The sequence below is a fragment of the Podarcis gaigeae genome, assembly GCF_964106915.1.
Source record: "Podarcis gaigeae genome assembly, chromosome: 15".
NCBI classification, from domain to species: domain Eukaryota; kingdom Metazoa; phylum Chordata; class Lepidosauria; order Squamata; family Lacertidae; genus Podarcis; species Podarcis gaigeae.
Genome location: NC_139692.1, coordinates 4450718 through 4472458, shown reverse-complemented (window position 1 = coordinate 4472458; position 21741 = coordinate 4450718). Strand labels below are relative to the sequence as shown.

At 41.4% G+C, this 21741-nt stretch overlaps 1 protein-coding gene across 2 annotated transcripts; it reads right to left on the bottom strand.

Moving 5' to 3' along the window:
- Positions 1-6265: 6265 nt before the first annotated feature.
- Positions 6266-20397, bottom strand: BNIP3L (BCL2 interacting protein 3 like). Of its 2 annotated transcripts, none has more exons than XM_083713821.1 (6): positions 20038-20397; positions 14955-15135; positions 12665-12737; positions 10968-11071; positions 9606-9755; positions 6266-8858 (listed from the first exon to the last, which is right to left on the bottom strand). In XM_083713821.1, the coding sequence occupies exons 1-6, from the start codon at positions 20123-20125 to the stop codon at positions 8810-8812; spliced, it is 645 nt and encodes a 214-aa protein (XP_083569947.1). In that variant the 5' UTR covers positions 20126-20397; the 3' UTR covers positions 6266-8809. The 2 variants fall into 2 exon arrangements, with proteins under 2 accessions (XP_083569947.1, XP_083569948.1); XM_083713822.1 differs by lacking the exon at positions 20038-20397 and adding an exon at positions 17517-17709.
- Positions 20398-21741: the final 1344 nt, after the last annotated feature.

Here is a 21741-nt window from a genome sequence, read left to right as displayed (position 1 = left end):
AAACAGGCCCATCACAGCCAGCATCCTTGGAACACGAGCCAGAACCTGAACCCTGGACCAGGGAACACCCCAGGCCACAACGCACACGTAGGCCGCCGGCGTACCTCGAGGACTATGAATGCGACCTCCCGGGCAGGACTGGAACTTAGAGGGGAGGGGTGTTATGTACTGAGTTGAATAGGATCCAAACTGCAGCAGTCTGATTGGTCCTAGAACAATAGGATCCAAATTGCAGCAGTCTGATTGGTCCTAGAACAATAGGATTCAGAATGCTGCAGTCTGATTGGTCCTAGAACAATGCAGCAATATGATTGGTTGGCAGGAACCACCCAATCATGCTCCAGATAGAAGTGAATCCACAACCTGATTGGCTTACAGTAGAATTCCAGAATTAGCCAATCATGTGCAGCCCATTGTGTAAATAATGTATATAAAGCAGATACTTTGAGGGGACATTCATTCATTCCTCCTCACCACTATGAGCTGAATAAAGAGCATGAAATCACTTTGCGACTCTGAGTATATTTCAGAGAAACTACTGTACACCCAGTTCCAGGATCAGTGCTATCCAGTAGTTCTGATGGGTATTTATTTCCACATTAGGATGCTGCCTAGAAACAAGTGTGTAAGTAGCACTCCTTAGAACACAGTTCTGAACATACCGTACTTATTGGGAGGTTCTCGTGAATGTGCTGAGACTTAGGCCTAATTACCGGTATCTGTGACACAGTAAACCTGTGATTGAACCACACCATTCCAGACTGCAGGGGGAGCTCACGTATTTACATTATTCACCCATCCCCAAAAGTCCTAGGCATGTAGAAAATTAAATTAGAACCCTTCTCCCTAACATGCCAGTTTACAATGTGCATATTTATTTTTTCAGAAATATTCAATCAGAAGTGGGCTCTGCAACAAAATGTTGCAGTATGGGGTGCTTCTTTTCAGCTTTCCAGCCAGTCAGCCAGCCGCACCATCTTTCATCCTCTTCCCATGACACTCATTTTCTGCTTTTCTTTGTGACCACAGGGGAAGTTTTCATTCAGCTGTTGCTTTAGATTCCCCTTTAGATTCCCCACTTTAGGGGGGGTTGCTTTTGGGTTCTGGCACTTCTGCAAAACAACAACAACAAAACCTTCTTGCATGTTACTGGTGCTATTTGACTGTATAAAGTTCCACACACTAGGATGTGTCCTATTTTACAAAGGGCAGCCTGGTATTTCAAGAGCTTTCAGAGGGCAGTCCTCTGTTTGCAAGGGCTTTGTGGTCCAAGTCTAGTTTAAAGATAAAGAACCATAAGGAAGAACAGAGACCTTGAATTTGACATTATTTATTTCATTTTTTGCACCTGGCGTGCTCTGGTCCATGGGGTCACGAAGAGTCGGACACGACTAAACGACAACAAAGCAGACTTAGCATGCACATATGTCAGTTGGTCACAGTCGTTCCCTCTATAGCATTATGCTTTTATTTAAATTGTAGCGATTATTTCTAAATCTGCATATATAAATATAAATTAGCATATGTGTATTTTATGCAAATCTTTGTCCTCATTTTGGGCAGGATATTCTGCACGTGACCAAGATAGTATCTGCTGATCGGGGAAGACAAAGAGGAATGAGGATCTAGAGAATGTGCAGCAAAGAACATAGTTGTATAGCCTGAACAATGGGGAAACCTTTGTTCAAACCAGAGACAAACTGCAAGGAAAAATTGTGTGGGGAGCAGCTGTGCTGTCAAGTCAGGAAATCCTGCAACCAGATCTCCCCCCTGGGTTTCCCAGCCAGTCATTCTTAATTTTATTCCTGCTGTCTTCTGGCTTAAGCTCTGAAGTGGTCCTGTTCTCTGCAAGATTAGCGTTGGGAAGGAGGCTGATTACCTTTCAGCACCAAGTCCTTCTTGTCTCTTTCAATCAAAGGATGTCAGATCCCAGCCTGGAAAAGCTCAGGAAGAAGCAAGGCCTCCTGAGTGACATCACTAGTCAGCCCACTGCAATCCCACCCAATGGCGAAAGCTTTTGTGCCTACCCACCCTCACGCCAGGAAATCCCGCAAGAAATTCCACAGGGAAGCGGAAACCTCTCAGTTCTGCTAAGCCGTTTCCTCTCCCTGCCCACCCCACCCTCCGTGCCAGCAGCCATTTGTGCAGAAGATCCTGGTGGACACAAGGGCAGGCTCTGCCACACTGCACAAAATTAAAAGGAGCATGACGAGCATTTCCTGCTTGCCCAACCCATCGGAACAAGGAGAACCAGATTTTATAAACCTTTCCACCTCGGAACCATGCTGCAGGTGATAAAACTATGAATTAACATGTCAGCAGTTTATTTTACAAGCTGTAATTTATTCAACCTACATCCAATCTCCCCCCCCCCCAAAAAAAAAAGAAATTAGAGCTCTGCAAAAGGTGGGGAAGAGATTTCAATTATTTTCAATATTACTTTTTCCCATTGTTTTCATTATTTAATCTTTTAATTTGTTTCATTCTTCAGTTCACATGTTTTGTAGCAACTATTGGTTTAAAGGTGCTTTTGATGTTCCAAGTGTGACCATGGCTCTCTCTAGCGCAGTATTGCCAACACTGGCTGGCAGCTGCTCTTTGTTGTTTCAGACAGGTCTTTTCTACAGCCCAACTCAATATGCCAGAGATTGAAGCTGGTATGTGCCCCACCATTTATAGCCCTTCCTTACATTTGTTTCTGTTTCTCTTGGAGGAAACCACGAGAATGCCCTGAGTGGAAGGGTGTCCTATCTGCCAACCTTGGCACCCCTGGGAAAATCACCAAACCAGCTGAGCCTGGAACTGGGTGCATGCAGTGCAGCTAGGTGAGTGCTGAGTGGGAGACAGCTCTGGGCAGCTCCACGGGCATAGTCAGGATTTTTTTTGGGGGGGAGGGGCAGAATCTCAATTTGCTATGCATTTTTATTTTTATTGATTGGGGGGGGGGAATTGCCCCTCCCTGCCTCCACTTGGCTACACCCATCCATTGACCTTGCTGGCTGCCCATCAAAGCAAGCCTAGAGCGAGAGACTAGGCTGATGTCAGCATGTTCCAGGAATCTTTGCTTGTGAGTGTTTGGAGGTTATCTGTGAGCTGGGTGAGATCAAGATGGGTGGCATTTTGATGAGCACTAGGAGCTTCAGGGGGGGCGGGGCAGAGTGAGGAGCTGCCTTGGAAGAATAGTGTTATCCTTATAGGTTTTATTGTTAATTTTGTAACTTTTGTTGTTTTCCATTTTCTGCACACTAAGAAATATTTTTATATATTAAAGGAGATAGAAATGAAATAAATATCATACACGGAGAGAGTTAGCAACAGTAATTTTATTTTCCCAGAATGTTCCATTCTAGAACAAGTATGGGGAACCTTTAGCCCTCCAGATGTTACTAAACTATAACTGCCATCACCCCTGCCATTGGCCATGCTTGCTAAGGCTGATGGGAATTGTAGTTCAGGAAATATCGGCCCCCCCAAAAAAAGTTTCCCCCACATCTGATCTAGGGGAAATACTGGCAGCTTCCATTGGTGGTCACTGTAGCATTTTGTTTTATTTGAAATAAGAGGCTGACAAAAATCAGTTGTTGCAAGCGGAGAAAAAGGCAGATCCTTCCCATGTCTGATAAATTGTCACAAAACGCATACAGAAAATGAACTGTAGCTCATGCATTTACTTTCTCAAAAAAAGCAAGTCACGTTTGGTTCAGCAAAACAAGTGGCCATGACTACTTCCTTTCACAGAATTGGGTTCTATGGGCTGCAGCATCTTGAAACAAATGAAGGAGCCCCAGCATTAATCTGCAAGAACAAGAACTGCCTCTACAAAGCCTGGAAATACTATCTCCTAAAAGGAAGGATATGCTTTTTCACAATTCCAATCGTAATCTAGTTTTGTAGTATTAAAAGTGTCACCTAACATCTCACGTCACTCACTCTGATGTCAATAAGGAAGTTAGATAGTCCAAGAGGAAATTACTCAGCATCCTTTACATGTCCCTTGGCTGACTAATCAAGAACTAATAGGATGCTAGGAACACTTTTCATGGGATCTTCCTGGTTAGTGTATTTTTAGCTCTAATCTTGCAGGACATAGAACTGTGTGCCAGGATCTTGTAAATGGAAGCAGATAAACCTGCAAATCAGCATATGAGCAATTACAGGGCTGTGTACGACACCAGCAGTACAGTAGCTCCTTCTACACTTGTGGAAAGGGTTTGTGCTGACTGCTTTGTGAGACACCTCGAGCAGTTTACTGGTATATGTTGGAAGCTGCTGATGAGCTATTAATACTGAGGATGAGGAACAAGTGCCTTCTCCAGTTGCGTTGGAGTCAAGGAAACATCTTAGGCAAGTGCCAACATTATATCTCCAACCATGTGAAGGAACATGGTTTTAGGTATCTCATGTTAAGGATTGCAGGTGATGGGAAATGTTTCTGCTCAAGCACTGCTCATACAAAGATAATGCCAAAAACTCCAGTGCTCAGTTTCGTATGTTCAGGTTGAACTGAGCAATCTTTCCTCCATACCAAGAATATATCTTGGTGAGGTCTCCATGTATCATGTAAAGCCAGACCAGAATAAATTATTCCTCTCCTGAACAAACAGTGATTTTAACCATTGATAACTGTAAAAAGGTAAAGGTAAAGGATACCTGACAGTTAAGTCCAGTCACAGATGACCCTGGGGTTGCGGCACTCATCTCACTTAACTGGCCGAGGGAGCCATAGGACTCCCCAAATCTGCTCCAGGTGGTTCCATTCTGGAGCAGATTTGGTGGTAAAAGCACCGGGGGGTGGGGTGGAGCAAGTTCCTTCACTGTTGTAAAAGTCATTCTACACGTGCAACGAATTAGATGGATACAACCCTTTTTTTAAAAATGTGCTTCCAGATCTCAAGAGAAACACCAAAGCTCCTCATTCTGCTATGATAAAAAATGAGCAGGAAAGTATGTTCTCACAACCCTTGACCTCAACAGTTAGTGCCAAAATGGGGGTGGGTGAGGAGGACACTTTGTGCTACCATCAAAGTTATAGAAATGAAATTATATGCACTTTGCACATGTGTGCATTCAGGTATGATGAGATGCATATCACAGAGAAGCCTGAAGAGTCCTGGACTAACAATCTGTTCAATAACTTTGTCTTGATCACAACATCTGCATCCTGATTTCATGCCGACGACATTGTCAAGCTGTGAAGGAACAATTCAATTCAGACTCACTTCCAGAATGAAGTAAAGAAACTTGCTGCACCCCAGCTCCTGCCCACCTAGCAGTTTGAAAGCACATCAAAGTGCAAGTAGATAAATAGGTACTGCTCCAGCGGGAAGGTAAAGGGCATTTCCGTGCGCTGCTCTGGTTTGCCAGAAGTGGCTTAGTCATGGTGGCCACATGACCCGGAAGCTGTCTGTGGACAAACGCCGGCTCCCTTGACCTATAGAGCGAGATGAGAGCCGCAACCCGAGCGTCGTCTGCGTCTGAACCTAGTGGTCAGGTGTACCTTTACCTTTATTCTGCCATACCTTAGCAACACCACTAATTCTGTCTCAGAGTGATCAGTCCAGTTTCCATACTTCTCCTAGATGAAATTTTAGCAAATTATTGCAATGATGAAAATAATCTTAAATCTGAAAAATGTCACTTTCAAGTCAATGTATGAGGAAATAATCACAGGGGAAAATAAAGGAGATTTAAACATTACCAGTATTTTTTTATGTGTGTGCAAACCATTTCACTTTCCTTTTATCAGCATAATTAAAGGATTTTGTGAACATTTTGGATTGAAATTGATAGGCATGCAAGCTCTAAGCACTGAGCAAAACTTTGAATGAGGATGCAAAGTCACTTCAACCACATGTGAAAGTTGGTTTTGAGAAGTTCTGGGAGCTCTTTGTCAGGTGAATATAAAATGAAGCAATAAGCGTATTTGTTCTGAAACAAGCAGTTCATGGTAAAATGCCTCAAGTCAGAATACGCACTGGGGCAGTTTCACACAATACGGACAAGCAAACCAAACATGTATGCTCTAAGTGATGGAGCCAATTCCAGCTCATCACCAAGCAGAGTTACATAATACATGTTTACAGTCATGTTCTTGTCACATTAATCCTTTACATGTTTAGATGTACCTAAAGTGGATGCACACCTAAAAATATATAGTATAACATGGTCCCAAGAATGCGTCCAACATGCACAATGATCAGTTATCCAAAAATTATTATGGGGTGGTGGTGGAAATAATTGGTAAAAAGCAACCAGCAGAAACTCAAGTTTTGTGACAGCTTTAATGGCACAAAATGCTTATAGCTACAACTTATACATGTACTGTAAACTGTATAATAATGTTACAAAGTGCTAACTAAATATGAAGAATGCATTACTTTGGCTCAGTTAACTCCAATTATTTCAGTGATGTGTCTTTTTTTTAAAAGTTATTTCCAAAGTTTAAGTTTTCACTTTAAAAAAGGAACAGTAAATAGGTGTATTGTTTTATTAGTGTTGCAGTTCAGCCCACTGCATTTTCTTTAATGTGCGAGTTTATGCATTTCTGCTTGATCCTATGTACAAATATTTCAAGCCCGGTTTCTCACTGATCATTTGAATAACGAGGCCTGCAGTTCCCCCAACTGTAAACAGGTATAAAGCTATTTAACAATATTTAAATTAACAAAGCTTTATAGTTACTACCCCCTTTCAAATTAATAATAATCTGGTCCATTCCATAGAACAACAAAAAGTCATGGTCTTTCAGGCTTGTAGTTGCATATCAATAAATACTGCTTTGTATCATTACATGAAAACTGCCCAACAGTGATCAGATATTAAAACGCCAATGGTATTTCTCCACCAGGAATTTCAATCTCATAGCTGCTTGAGTAATAGTACAGAAGTCCCAAAATATAGATATGCTAATTTATCACACAGCGTTCTGCAGATTAATTATCATGTAATCTGGAAAGGAGCAAAGCTTTATTTTGTTTTAAAACAAACATGGTCCCAATTTAATATACATTATGCCATGTTGCAATTGTGTTACAAAACAGGGTACAATATTCAATGATGAAAGTACTGTCAGACTTTTAACCCTAGCTAGGTTTGTCAGTTTGATGTTATTGTTTTAAACTCCTTACTATGTTTCATCACTTCAAAAATATCCCCATATCCACACAGGAAATAAATACACAGTTGCAAGTAATACAAGTGCTATCATTCAAAGCCTAAGGGTCGGGGCAAAGGGAAACCCAGATGTTACCACAGAATAGTAAAAAATAAAAATAAAATAAGCATGTTGTGTTACAGAAACAAAGACTGAAACAAATATACTTTAGAAATGGATTTCATGCTTATTCACTCTGCTTCATGACTATTTTCACTGGCATTGGCCACCTGCTTACACTGCCTACTTGGAGATCTGATGCAAAGAGAAAAACAGAGTACCTGTTTCCAAAGGTTCACCAACTTATATTTTGGGCGTTTTTGCTGTCAATCTAATACATTCTATTTCAATGGAATTTCACTAGTTTTAAAATTAGTAATGGTTCCCTAAATATGCAGTATTAAAGTTCATCATTCATATCATATTATATAGATATAAAACAAAGCATTCTATCCTTCAGAATCATGCTACGTGTTCCAAAATCCAATACAAATCTACTTAGGGGCATTCGTCTGCCCACATGTGTTGAAACCACATGTGTTGGAACTAAGCTTCACATTTTGGAAAAAAAAGTCTATCTGAAGGAGGAAAAGGCTGAGTGTTCCCATGAGCAAGATTCCCATCTAGCTATACAAGATATCACTAAGGACCTTAGGATTTCAGGTATTGCCAAGGGACATTCAACAATAAACCATGGAAAATGGGAGTAATGAAACTCAACCACAGAAGACAGCTCAGAGCTTCATAAATTGTGTTTTACACAACTGCAAGACTATTTCCAGGAAGTATGCCTCAAGTAGCTACTGAAACAATCATCTATTTGTAAATTTGCAAGTGGTTCCAAAACAAGTAAAATCTCCTTTTACATGGAGTCTAAATACTTCAAAAATACTTCAAGTTAAACTACTTTTAAAAGGAAACCTTTTGTTAAGTAAAATGCTAAGGAATACTAAAAGCTTCTTCACATGCAAATAATGCAGTTCTTTCTAAAAACAATTTCTAGATGCTGGACAGGTTTTTCCCTACCAGAAATTAATTCACTACTTCATAGAAAAGACAAGTATTACTCAGTATTAAAAGTTGCTGATTAATCAATTTTTATCCTGCTTTGATTTTGTGAGCTTTTGCCTCCCAAAAGCTAAAAACATTAGGCAAGAGAATTGTAAAATAACACTTTAGAACAAAACTGCCAATGATTTTGTTTGTTTTTACAACCAACTTCAGTTAATTATGAGTCTTTTACAGACTGGAGGTTCTTATACCCAACAATTTAATCATGCATGCACTGTGCAGATTATTTCTTGCTGTAGTAGAGGAGGCAACACCATCACTGATAAAATTATAATTTGCTGGTGGCATTTTGCACTGAAAGAAGCCCTTGCAAAATATAGGCAATTGTAAACTCTGTTAGGCAACTCTGATGTGTCTTGCAGGATGTGGAGGAAGGCTAGGGAAAGGGAAGAGACTATTGAGACACCTCCACAGAGTTCCAATACAATACTGAATTTCAAGAGTTACTGGAACCTGGATATGTAAAAACAAGGTGGAGGCTGGGAAGGGGTCATGCTTAAAGTTGTCTCAAGTTCAAGATGTACAAATGTGACAATAACACCTTCACAGATTACAAGGATTTCCAGGGTTTGTGCACCACTTCTTTCAATAAGTGCTAGCTGAAGGTGTGGTCAGTCGTTTTCCAATGTAGATACTGAAAGGAAGCACAAAGCAAAGTATGTTGCCTTAGAAATTCTCATTATGCTTAAGGTTTTGCTCAGCTAAAGTAATAAGACTAACATCCACTAATTCACACAACTCATCAGACTGGAATGAACACATCTTCTAAAGAAAGCATATTGTTATCATCTATAGTTGATTCTTCCCAGGATTAAAGTTATTTATTTATTTCATAAAATTTGTGCACCACTTGAATGTAAAAAAACCTCAAAGCAGTTTACAAAAATACAGTAGCTACTCAACACAACAGAATGTTATGTGAAATATCTGAGGGTTTCCCTGCTTTCCAGTCACTGAGTTTACTTCTATAACATTCTTCTCTTCTGATCTGGCTGATCAAATGAACATCTTGTATTGCTTCACAGGGTTCTCCTTGGTATGTAAAATTATTTTTATTCTTTCTCCAAATACAATGGAATCTCTACTGGGTTACCCTCAAAACTGCTGAAAGTAATTAAAGTGTACAAATCTCCAAGAGTTTATTCACTCAGTTTGCATCTGCATTGGAATTGTTCTGAGACGTTTTGTTTTATTGTTTGTGTGTTTGTCACCCTGGGCTCCTTTGGGAGGAAGGGTAGGATATAAATTTAAATAGTTGTAGTAAATTATATGCATCACTTCCCTTAAAACATCCCAAAGCAATTGATGAGTAAATTCCCCCATATAAATATACTTTCTAATCCAATGCGGATAAAAGCTAAATATATGTGCTAGTACTTACCCTAGTCCCAAAGCCAAAACGTGAGATATGAACAGAGATGGAATGAAAACCTTAAGAAACTCAGCTGAGAAAATGCCCCCTTTCTTCATGGCTCCACTCTTCCTCATGCTTAAAGAAACAGCTCGTTTAGGATGTCTGAAGTGAAATTCCCTTCAAAAAAGAAGAAATGGATGGCATCTCATAGAATGTACTGAACTGGACACATTTTAAAAAGCACAACAGACAGCAATCTCAAAATCTAAGAGTTGGGAAGCTTCTGGGAAAGACATCTCACTCCGATTCAGAAGACATGGGAGCAGTAGCTGAAGAGATGGGGAGGCCTGAAATAACATTCCTTTTTCAGATAGAGAGATACTGTTATCTATCTCCTACTTTTAATATATGCACTAGGGATACCACATTTAAAATCCCCACGCAACCTACCATTCATGAGACACAAATCAGCATTATTTTATCATTACAGACAATATTATTATTATTATTATTATTATTATTATTATTATTATTACTACCCCACCCATCTGGCTGGGTTTCCCCAACCCCACTCGATGGTTTCCAGTACATATAAAAACATAATAAAAGTCACACATTAAAAACTAAACTACCCAATACAGGGCTGCCTTCATATGTCTTCTAAAGGTTGTGTGGTTCTCTCTCTCCTTGACATCTGATGGGAGGGCGTTCCACAGGAAGGGCACCACTCCCTCGACCATTCTTCATCAGGCTTGGTTTCCAGACCCTTGAGCCTCTTGGTCACCCTCCTCTGCACACATTCCGGTTTGTCATTATCCTTCTTAAACTGTGTGGCCCAGACTGGAAACAGTACTCTAGGTGTGGTCTACTAAGGCCCCTAGATCCTTTTCATATGTTATGTCTGCATCCTATGAAGAGGGCAGCAGCACAAGTACACCAGGGTGGTGGGGAGCAAGCAGGACTGTTTTCCATATTTTCCAGAAAAAAAGGTACAAGGTACAGAATTTAACTTTTTTTGCTAAAAGCCTTGAGAGCACTTCTTACAGTACAGTGGTACCTCAGGTTCATATGCTTCAGGTTACATACGCTTCAGGTTACAGACTCCGCTAACGCAGAAACAGTGCTTCAGGTTAAGAACTTTGTTTCAGGATGAGAACAGAAATCATGCTCCGGCGGCACGGCAGCAGCAGGAGGCCCCATTAGCTAAAGTGGTGCTTCAGGTTGAGAACAGTTTCAGGTTAAGAACGGACCTCCGGAACGAATTAAGTACTTAACCCGAGGTACCACTGTAATCCCTTAAAAACAGCACCACCACAAAGCTTTATATTCTGATACAACAATATTTCCTTCTAAGCAAAGGACCATTGATTAGTAAAGATTTCAACTCACTTGGGAGGAATATTTTCAGGTCTACTTGACCAGTCCGATACCCAATCAACACTTTTCTTCAAAATGTCCATCTCCTTCTCCCCTTCTAATGTTTCCTCTTCAGACTGAAAATAAACAGGGAGCAACTTCACAAATTTAAGTAAGGTAAAATTAAGTGTAATTCCATGATGTTTCAAGGATTTATTTTCTCTTTGGTTTTATCTTAAATAGAAAATATATTTGCTTATGTTTATGTCAAAAGGCATTTTGTGTTATTTGCAACTTAGTAACTCAACTACTCCTTGCGGTAGTTACTACCCAGCACTGATAGGGAGATGTGCAAAAGATTAGTAGTTCTGACCCTCTTATCCAACCCATGTACTTAAGTGAGAACAACTAAAACTGATTTAATTTGCATCAGTTCTTGTCACTTATTTACAATGTATCCTCTCTAGCAGCACGTAAGTTGGGGAACTCCTTTCTCACAGACCTGTATCTGGTACCTTCATTTAGCTTCTATCATATGCGCGCGCGTGCGCTCTCTCTCTTTGTGTGTGTGCGTCTATAATACACACACACACACACACACACACACACACACTACTGCCTTTGCTTATGTGTGTGTGTGTGTGTGTGTGTGTGTGTGTGTGTGGACTCACCAATTCTTCCAATTATAAACTGATTTTTATATTGTTGTTACCCACCCTGGAAACTTTTGGTGAAAGGTGTGTAAGTAAAATAACAACAATATCAAAAACAAAGCTTTCTCACAATGCTCAAGGCCAGCATTTATCTAAGGATGTTTATAAAAGGAAGGATTTAAGGAAGAATAACTATGATATATTGTAATATTTATAATAGGCTTGAAGACTGAGCACTGTCTGAAATTAAAGGCAAACTTACTATTGATAAATACCCTGAAATCCTAGCTATCACTTCAATGAAATTTAATGACTAGGTCTCCCTGCAACTTGCCACAACAAACTCTCCAACATTTGAAACTCTCAGGTGAGATTAAAATTCATTTTCTAAAATCCTAATTGCAATCAAGGTTTCAAAATAAACATTTTTATTTACAGCAGGTGTGGGGAACGGGATTCAACTGGAGGTCACATTCTACCCCCATCCCCTTGCAGTCCCTTTCGACCAAGAGAGGGAGCATCAACCTGCCAATTGCCAGATGTTAAGTGAAGTACTTTCCTTTGTCGGAGCCCACACCTGACATCATAAAGGATGCCAGGTGTAAAGCTAGTGAATGTGGATTGGAGAAAACAGCCTCATGGGCCAAATTAGAACTCTTTCCAGGCCTAATTAAGTCCATGGGCCAAAGGTTCCATGCCACTGTTTTACTCAATGCTTTAAATCATATGATGCAGTATCTCAGGTGCTGAGCCATTGACAAGGTCAAGGCCACTGACAGAACAAAACATTAAGCCTAAGGATTTATTTATAAACTACACACTGAATGCATAACAGAAGTGTGTTTTCAACAACTCAAAACCGAGAAATGCATATTATGCCATTTTTAAAGGTTAAAGCAACTGAAGATTCATTGCTAGAAAACAATTTAAAATTCTGCTTACTAATCCACTTAAAAGCATGCTGCTCTTACTTCAGTTCTCAGTAGAAAATATGGTTACATGTTTTAACTTAAATTGCTCTTTCAGGTAGACTTAACATCTTCACCTCAAACAGTATCATATGGATAGAAAATGTACCTGAGAACTATTGTCTTTACTAGTGTGCATCTCCACATCAAACATTATCTGTCCATCTTCTTGAGGAGAAGGGCTAGAATAAAAGGGTACAATTACTAATGTTATGGAACTTAATTATAATAATTATCTGCACTTAGAAGTACTGAATGTAACCTGTGTAGTACTATATAGGGCCAGGTAGCACCAGGAGATCCAGGGAACATGTAGATTGAGGACAGGGCAGAAAAAGCTGCTGAGAGCAGCTCCATTTCTGGAACAACCATGGATAAAGTAGCACAAGATCTTACTAGCTTGGTCCTACAAGATTTTACAACCCTGAGGTACTTGGATAAACAAAAAACTCACTTAAGACAGACACATATTAACTAAAATGCAGAAAGAACATGGTTGCCAATGTGTCTGCTGGCTTCCAATGCATGTATCAGACTACTGCAATTGAAGGGTGCAATACTATATAACTAACACTGAACGCCATTAGATTTATTTCTGTACTGCAAATCCCATTAAGAAAATGTTAGTACATTTGAAATTAGGACAAATGACTGTAAAGAATCATTTGCATGTATGCTGGATTCTAACTCAGAAATTAAAAATTCAAAGAACTTGATTTCTTGTGCTTCCTCAGTGGCAAAAACTCAAAACTCTATGCATATGTTGAAGGCTGGTAACGGCAAAGCAAAAGCAAAACAGTTTACATTGCTGCCCAGAGACCACCTAGCTCTGTTCATATCCTCTCTTCCTTTTATTAGAGAAGTTGGTGCCTGTCCCCCTAATCATCTACTTCCAGTGAGAAAGTAGGGCCACAGCCATTTCTGAAATTCAGAAGCCAGTCAGCTCGTCTCCCTAGCAAAAGAACAACTACTCTGTTGTATCACAGAATCATGGAGTTGGAAGGGACCCAAAGGTCATCTAGTCCAACCCCCTGCAATGCAGGAATCCCAGCTAAAGCATCCTTGGCAGATGGCCATCCAACCTCTGCTTTAAAACCTCCAAGGAAGGATATCACATTGACACAGACTCAAATAGAAGAATTTCTTTGGTCATCTTTAAACTGATTATAATGTAATCAACCAGTAGTATTAAATACAATAGTAGGACCATTTAGGACCAATAGTAGGACCTAAGGATGATAATAGTAGGACCTATCACTTCTTCAGAATACACTTCTATTTTTTTCTAAAATTTTATTACAGTGGTACCCCGGGTTACATACGCTTCAGGTTACAGACTCCGCTAACCCAGAAATAGTACCTTGGGTTAAGAACTTTGCTTCAAGATGAGAACAGAAATCGTGCTCCAGCAGCGCGGCGGCAGCGGGAGGCCCCATTAGCTAAAGTGGTGCTTCAGGTTAAGAACAGTTTCAGGTTACTAAGGGACCTCCGGAATGAATTAAGTACTTAACCCGAGGTACCACTATACTGTAAAATAGAAGGGTGTTTTAACATTATCAGAAAAAGTAAACCCATGCCCAAGGGTTAACAAGAAAAAGGACAGAGAAAGCAATTACGACAGGACATTTTTATTTACAATAATAATTACAAAGATGCCATGAAGAGATACTGCATGGCATAGACCTGCTAGATTGCCAAGACTATTTGAGAGATTTGATGGATGAGTTGTGTTTTGCACCATATTTGGAAACAAGAAAATGTTCCTCTAGGTCAGATTGACAAATGATTTTGGGGGTGGGGTTGCCATTCCCTATTACCTGTTAGTAATTAGTTAGTAATTAGTAGGCTTTAAACACTCCTTGAAACTACAAAGACAGTCATCTTTAACTTGGGTTAGCATATTTACTCGTACCTGTAGATTTGCACAAGGGGATGAGGGTGATTTGGGGCATAGAGGTGGCTGAACACAAAGAACCTGCCTCAAGATGAAAGGATGAAGTAATTGACCAACATGGCTTTGAGCCAGTTTCTAGTTAAGAAGATTGAAAAATATTCTACTTTTTAAATAAAAAAACCCTCAAAACTTTAAGTTGATATTCAAATGTGGATGTACAAGGACAGCACCCAGGTACACGCAACTTTTCCAGTCATTCAGAAATAAATCTAAGTAATTGAAGACTGAAGCCTCCAGGAGTCAATAGGATTATTTAACAGTATTTGAATTGCAGCCCATAGATTCATAGTAGTGAAAGATTATTTGTTCAAAAATAAATGTATATAGGAGGTAAAGAAGAATAAAAAACATTCAATTTATATTCAGGCTAGGAACTGAACTGGCAGCACTTGGTTCAAGAAAAATGTATCTATTGCAGTGAAGTTGATAGAGCTTGAATTCCTACCTGTCACAGTGAGAACTACCTCTTGAACTGCTCTGTCCAGACTCATGCTGAGCATCTAGAAGTATCTTTTCCATGTCTCCATTGTGGATGGAAGATGAAGAAGGAACGTGTTCCAGACCACCATTTTTCGCATTTCCATTATCGTTGCCGTTGCCATTCATCTGCAACTCTACCCAGGAGCCTGTTGAACAGCAGATGTTTCATCAGAAACCATGAAACTAAAACACAGCATAAGGTTTATCACTCACTTGCAGAAATATGCAGTCATGCCAAATTTAGATAACCAGAAAGAAGACGTCCACAGACACCAAATAATACTTCTCCATTTATCAGCAGAGCAACAGTATGAACTATTTCTTAAAAGTAAATTCACACATTATGAACCAGCCACATGTAAATAACTGCTAATATTTGTTTACTTGTGTGATCAGTCATGTTGGAGATGTTGATGCTGTGTCTTCAATGAGTGTGTCTATGAGCAGTGTGCACTGGAAATGCAAGGAACTCCTGCTGACAGAAATTGCCACTGTATCTTCTATGTCTACGCTTGGAGCTGATGGAACAGCTGTATGCATCATTTGCTTTTGAAGTCCTTCTGCACAATTTTATCAGTATCCTGTTCCTTCCCTATAATCAGATGAATCTTGTTCAAAAGGACTTGTACATCTGGGAAAATCTGACGCAGTCTGGATTGACAGGACTTAAAACAGGCACACACATCCTGACTCTTTCAAGAAAGAATATATTTTGCTGCCTCAAGTCTAGAGCAAGGACAAAATGTTCAACCTGTATTTTTTAAACAGATAACCACTGCAGTGTTCAGGTATCAACTGTATAGATAACACTAAGCAAGTGCATTTGACACTGAAGTCAGGTCTTGAAATTAGCTGGCCACCAGGTGCATTTTGTGCCTGAAGATTCTCTATTCACAAACAGCTCCAAAAGTCTGGCTGCCATTCTTGGCCTGAGACTCAAGGCTGCCCGCTGCTGGCACTGACATCACTGGGCACAGGAGGACAATTGCCTCCCCTCCCAGCAACAGACTGAGTATGCTCACTGCTGCAAGTACATGCAAGAGCCACACTTCCCCCCACTGCAGCAAAAGGCACCAAAAGGCTGCCAACTGTCAGCGCTCACATTGCGCAACCCTGCTGCTCCCCAAGCCCTCCGGAGGCACCTGCTGCTGCCAGTGCCACCCCAAGGAAACCCCGCTCTGGCAGCGGGTGGGCAAGACATGATCGTAACATGGAGCTACCCAGCATATAGTATACTTCTAAATATCAAGTGCTAGAGCCAGTAAATATTTTTGCATATATGCCTTGCTTGTAACTTTCCCAGAAGAATCTGTCTAACCACACTGGGAATCAGAATGCTGGAACAGATGGACATTTGGTTCAATCCAGCAAGGCTTGTATTACAGTGGTACCTCGGGTTACATACGCTTCAGGTTACAGACTCCGCTAACCCAGAAATATTACCTCAGGTTAAGAACTTTGCTTCAGGATGAGAACAGAAATTGTGCTCTGGCGGCGCGGCGGCAGCAGGAGGCCCATTAGCTAACGTGGTGCTTCATGTTAAGAACAGTTTCAGGTTAAGAACAGATCTCCAGAACAAATTAAGTTCTTAACCCGAGGTACCACTGTACATACTTACAGAAAAAATAATCAAAAATATTTCTAAAATCTCCTAGGACTTTTTCAGCTCTGATCATCAGAAAACCAAGGATCATAACATAAATGGTATTTTGAAGCAAAACTTAAGATACCGTTTTAACTAGTAGTCACTGTGGCCTAACATGAGATCTGGGTTCAATTATTGTGTAATTTCCATTGTTCATTTCCCCCTTAATGTGTTTTCAAATGATGGGGACACAAAAGTAGTGCAGATGTGCATCTTTATCATAAAGGAACAGTCACCATGTATCAAAAACATGAACTGTGGAGCTAATTTTAAAAAAGACACAAACTGTATAACTTTTACTAGCTGCTTTCTGAAACCTGTAGAATTTCAGCATCACCGTCAGTGGACAAAACAACACTCACAGTATTATTTCCTCACCTTAGTATAAAATGGGAACAACAGTGATCTATCACAGTGAGGATGAAGGGATTAAAGATTGTAAAACACTTTTGTCCACTGACTATGTTACAGACAGTAATGAGGACTGTCAAAGAGTTGGCCAAAAGTGTGTTACTACAACAGGTGTTTGATTAAGCTAAAACCTAAGGTGCAGTTCTGACCAAAAATCTCAGTCTAATAAATCATGGTTTATTATAACAAGCATTGTTCCATGTCCATGCACTCCCTCATCCCTCACACAAGTTAAGAGCTTTAGGATTTGTTAAATCAAAGTTTCCCATTACATCCAAACTGAGAATTTGTAGTTTAATCTCAGACTACAAACCAGAATTTGAGCATGAGGTGCAAGGCAGATAGGCACACACGAGTTATCCCCTTTAAAAAACTGGGCTTTTTTGATTGAGGTCATTATGTCTGAACAGAGCCCAAGCTTCTTGAATTCCACTACAAACACTACAAAAATGCTACATTTGCAATAGTTACCCCTAAGTTTTGAGGCATAATTCCAAGTGTTGAAGGTGCTTGAAGCAAAATATATTGAGACAAAACCTTCTCTCCTATGTCTTCTTGTGATTTTCCAAGTTCAAATTAGACTAATCTCTCTTTTGCTTATACCATAAATACACTCTAGAACACAATATAAGGGGCAGCAGGATGGGTGTTCCACATCAGAAGACTTTCCTGAAAAATAACCAGACAGAACTTTTGTAAAGCACTGTAAGAGTTTCAGGCTGAATTCCAGCAGTTCGGACAACGGCTGAAGGAGTAAGATTGTAGCATGAGATGAATTTCATGTCTTGGAAACATCTTAGAAAATACAGGTTGTTTAAACAAGAAGGCTGAATCATGGCTATGTATGAAACAAAGAGTGACAAACTGTTTTTCTGGGTTGGGAGACCAATTCTGAGTTTATGTTTTTAACTATCAGTGTGGCCTTCCTTCTGGACCCAGGCACAAGTCGTAACAAGAACAGTGATCCAGATGGTCTCTTTATCTGCCCTGTGACTTGATTCTGATGAAATTGTTCACTGTGGTTTTCATATTTTGCTCACTGGGATCACTGGTTGATAAAGGGCAGATTAAAAATGTTTCACATGCAATTTTGCCTTAATGATTTTTAATAGAATTTTAAAAATAGTTTACAATACTAAGCAAATGAGAGAATACCTTTTATTTGTGTGAAGTTCAAAATACAACATGTACATGTCCAAGTTAAAATGAACTTTGATAATGCATGGTCTCAAAGAATTTCAACTACAATCCTCAAAAACCTTATTAAGGAATAATTGTATGTATGATAGTGGACTCATTCAATAGGCATATGTTTTAAGAAGAGCAGATTAACAGCCTTTCAGATTAACTTGTCAGGTATACTGGGGGCTGGGAGAGGGCAGGGAAGAAAATGCTGCTTTCAGGCTAGCCATCTTTTAAATCATTAGTTCATATATATGAAATCACCATGCATGTGAGGTGATCAAGAATAATTTCACTACTGTATTATGAAATCCAAGCCGAAGCTATTTGGATGTTCCTCCATCCTGATCCACAAACAAAAGGTTACACCGGACCAGCTGACAGACCCCGGATATAAGAGAAAAACAGCACACGTCAGTAATATTGACTCAGCCACTGAATAAACTCATTCTCACACTCTAGCTAGTTCCCCAGCATCCCATTTATTTGAGATAGCCAGCAACTAAATTAGCTCACCCTGTCAAAACATGCCAATTCACAGATCTCTCACGGCATACCATCTGACTCGTCTGCTACACTCCTATCTGCCTGCAGCTATTGAAACTTACTTATAAACCCAACTGAAACCAATTTGCCTTCAATGAGCCACACTTCCAAGGTATGTTTAGGAATGCAACATCAACCTCCCAATTCTTTCTGTCTAGAACAGTAAATAAACAAGAACAGACCATTCAATAAGTCCTTCTCTCACAAAGATCTATTCCATTCTTCCCACACTCCAATACTTTCCACTTCCCCCTTTAATTTCCAAAATTTAACTCATCAGCTCCATCCATAGTCATCTCCAGCCCATTATTTTTCTCCTACCTGTGACCACCTAAACTTCCTTCTTTCAAAAAGCCTGCCTCTTTATTCCTGATCACTGTTCCACTGCTGTTGAACACCCAGCTCCTTTCATTTCCAAGGAGGCGAGGGATCCAAGTGACAGACGACCAGGCATCCATCACTTTACTGGAGTCTGGAGCCAAGTACCAATATTCATTCATTGCTTGGGGGGCAGGGAAGTGGGGCACAGACACAAAGAAAGGCCCCCACAATCCCTTTCACACTTTATAAAAAAAAGAAATAAAGTTTATCTCAGCACTGGCAGCAAAACTGCTATGAAATAGCGCCCCTTAACATAAGAAAACTTAATTATTAAAGAAACAAAAACGAAGCAGCAGCTGATAAGTAGAAAACGAAGAATACATATGTGTATATTTTAAGATCGTTGTTTTACATATTTTGTGGTGGTTATTTTTTCAGCAGGAGTTAATCAAGCTAAGAAGCTCCGAGGCAGAAAATGTGTAGGTCCACATAAACAAAAGCACATGCTGGTGTTTTGGAAGTGGCGAGGCTTTTTGGCCAGGGCTGCACCCCAGCCGCCTTGAGGGATGCGAACTCTAATTAAATAGACAAATAAACTTTGCCCCCCCCCCCAGGTGCCAGGTGCCCTTCCTCGGCTCCAAGCCTTCCCCCCTTTCCCGGCGCCCCCCTCTCCCCCTCCCCAAATTCCTGCCCCCTCCTCCGCCCCGCCCTCTCCCCACCAGCGTTCCACTGCAGGCCCCGCCCCCCTCAGCCCCCCCATTGGCCAACCACCTCTCGCGCGGCCCAGCTGCCAACCAATCCAGGAGGGCATGTGGGGGGGGGGTCTGCTGAGGTGGTCCCTCCGCCACCTGAGGGGATGCCAAGTGGCTTCCAGGCCGAGGAGCCAGGAAGGCGTCAGCGATGGCAATTCCAGATAAGACCCCCCCTTCCCGCCCCCACTCACTGTTGAGGCCTGCCTCGGCGGGCGTCCCGTCAGGCGGCGGGTTGTTGTTGTTGTTGTGCTGGTGAAGCGAGTCCTGAGGGGAGGACATGGCGGCGGCGACAGAGGCGGCACGGCGAGGCCTCTGCTTGTGGGGCTCTGTTTGTATGCTGGGCAGGCGGAGCAGCAGCAGCAGCAAGCCCAGCCGCCCCGGCTTCACTGCGCACGCGCCAGGGCCGCCACGCCCACGCGCCGGAGCGGCAGGCGCCTCTCGCCCAGCTCGGGCCCCATTCCTCCCTGACGCGCCTCACGTCCGCGCGGGGGTGCGGTCGCTCCGGCGGCGCCGCGCGTGCGCTCTCGCACGCGCTCACATCCCTCTTGCCCCGCCCCCACCAGCCGCCTCTTACACTGCGCACGCGCTGGTGCCGCCTCCTTCAGGCCTATTTTGTGCTTCTCAAACTTGGGCTGTTGTTGGACTACAACTCCCATCATTCCTGACCGCTGGTCCTGCTAGCTGGACATCAAGGGGGTCCAGTAGGTGCTGGCGACCAAAGTTTGAGAAACACTGAATGACTCCTGGCACTTATTTGTCTTAACGGGACTTCGGGGGTCTTGCAGCCACCAGGGAAAGGGCAGTTGTGGGCTTCCAGTTGTTGTTGCTGGACTCCGTCTCCCATCAGCCATCGCAGCATAGAGTGAGGGATGTCGGGAGTTGTAGTCCAGCAGCATTAGCTGGGTGGGCGCGGGATCCCCGCCCGCGCTGCCTTCGCCCTCTTTTCCTCGCCTCGGCACGTAACGTGGGGGGGAAGCTAGCTGTCCATAGGAAAACTAGATCCAGGAATTTAATGTACGGCCGTGGGAAAAACAGGTAGCAAAAACCAACAATACATAAAGTCTAATCTTCCTTCTCGCTTATTTGATTTTCTGTGAAATAACATCATTTGGGGAGACAAAGAAATCTGCAGGCTCAGATGTAGTATTTACTTTTCCCATCCCCTAGACGTGTATAGGACCGACCGGGTTCCAAATCTTTGTTCAGTGTGACTATTTATTATCACAAAATACTGCTCAGGCTGTTTGAGTCACAGATACCAGAATGTGCTTTCTATATGCGCAAACTAAACACACAGTTTTAAAGTGGTGCATAGATTAGGTGAATGTCAACATCGGGCAAAATTGGATGTCACTGGTTAGCAGATTATTTCCTTCACACAGAATCCCTCTGTGACAAGACCAATAATAATCTTAAGGTGTTTGCAGCGGATTGCTTTATAAATGTGCCACTGGCATCCAGCTATCTTCACTCAAGTATTTTTTTCCCCTACAGGAAAAGTATTCAAACCACCTTTTTGTGATAAAAGCATACTGATTGTATGGTTATGTCACAGGTTACTTGGATGATCAGCACCACTCTCATAATCAGAGACCCTTTTCAGGTCAAGTGACTTCGTGTCCAATCTCTGCTCCTAATCACTATCAGGTCTTTTATTTGCGTCAAATTTACAATTGTTGCAGAAAGCACATTCATCCAACCTCATTTGTAGGTTCTGCCCCAGTTTTCAAATAACAGCACTGCTGATCCACTGGGTCCATTGCTGATCCATTGTTGTTGTTGTTGTTGTTTAGTTGTGTCCGACTCTTCGTGACTCCATGGACCAGAGCACGCCAGGCACTCCTATCTTCCACTGCCTCCCGCAGTTTGGTCAGACTCATGTTTGTAGCTTCGAG

Excerpts from the sequence above, each read along its gene's own strand:
- BNIP3L (XM_083713821.1), bottom strand. The coding sequence starts at position 20,125 with ATGTCCTCCCCTCAGGACTCGCTTCACCAGCACAACAACAACAACAAC. Across the intron at positions 15,136-20,037 it reads CGCCGAGGCAGGCCTCAACA|GCTCCTGGGTAGAGTTGCAG; the intron begins GTGAGTGGGGGC and ends GCTGTTCAACAG. Across the intron at positions 12,738-14,954 it reads GGTAGTTCTCACTGTGACAG|CCCTTCTCCTCAAGAAGATG; the intron begins GTAGGAATTCAA and ends CTTTTATTCTAG.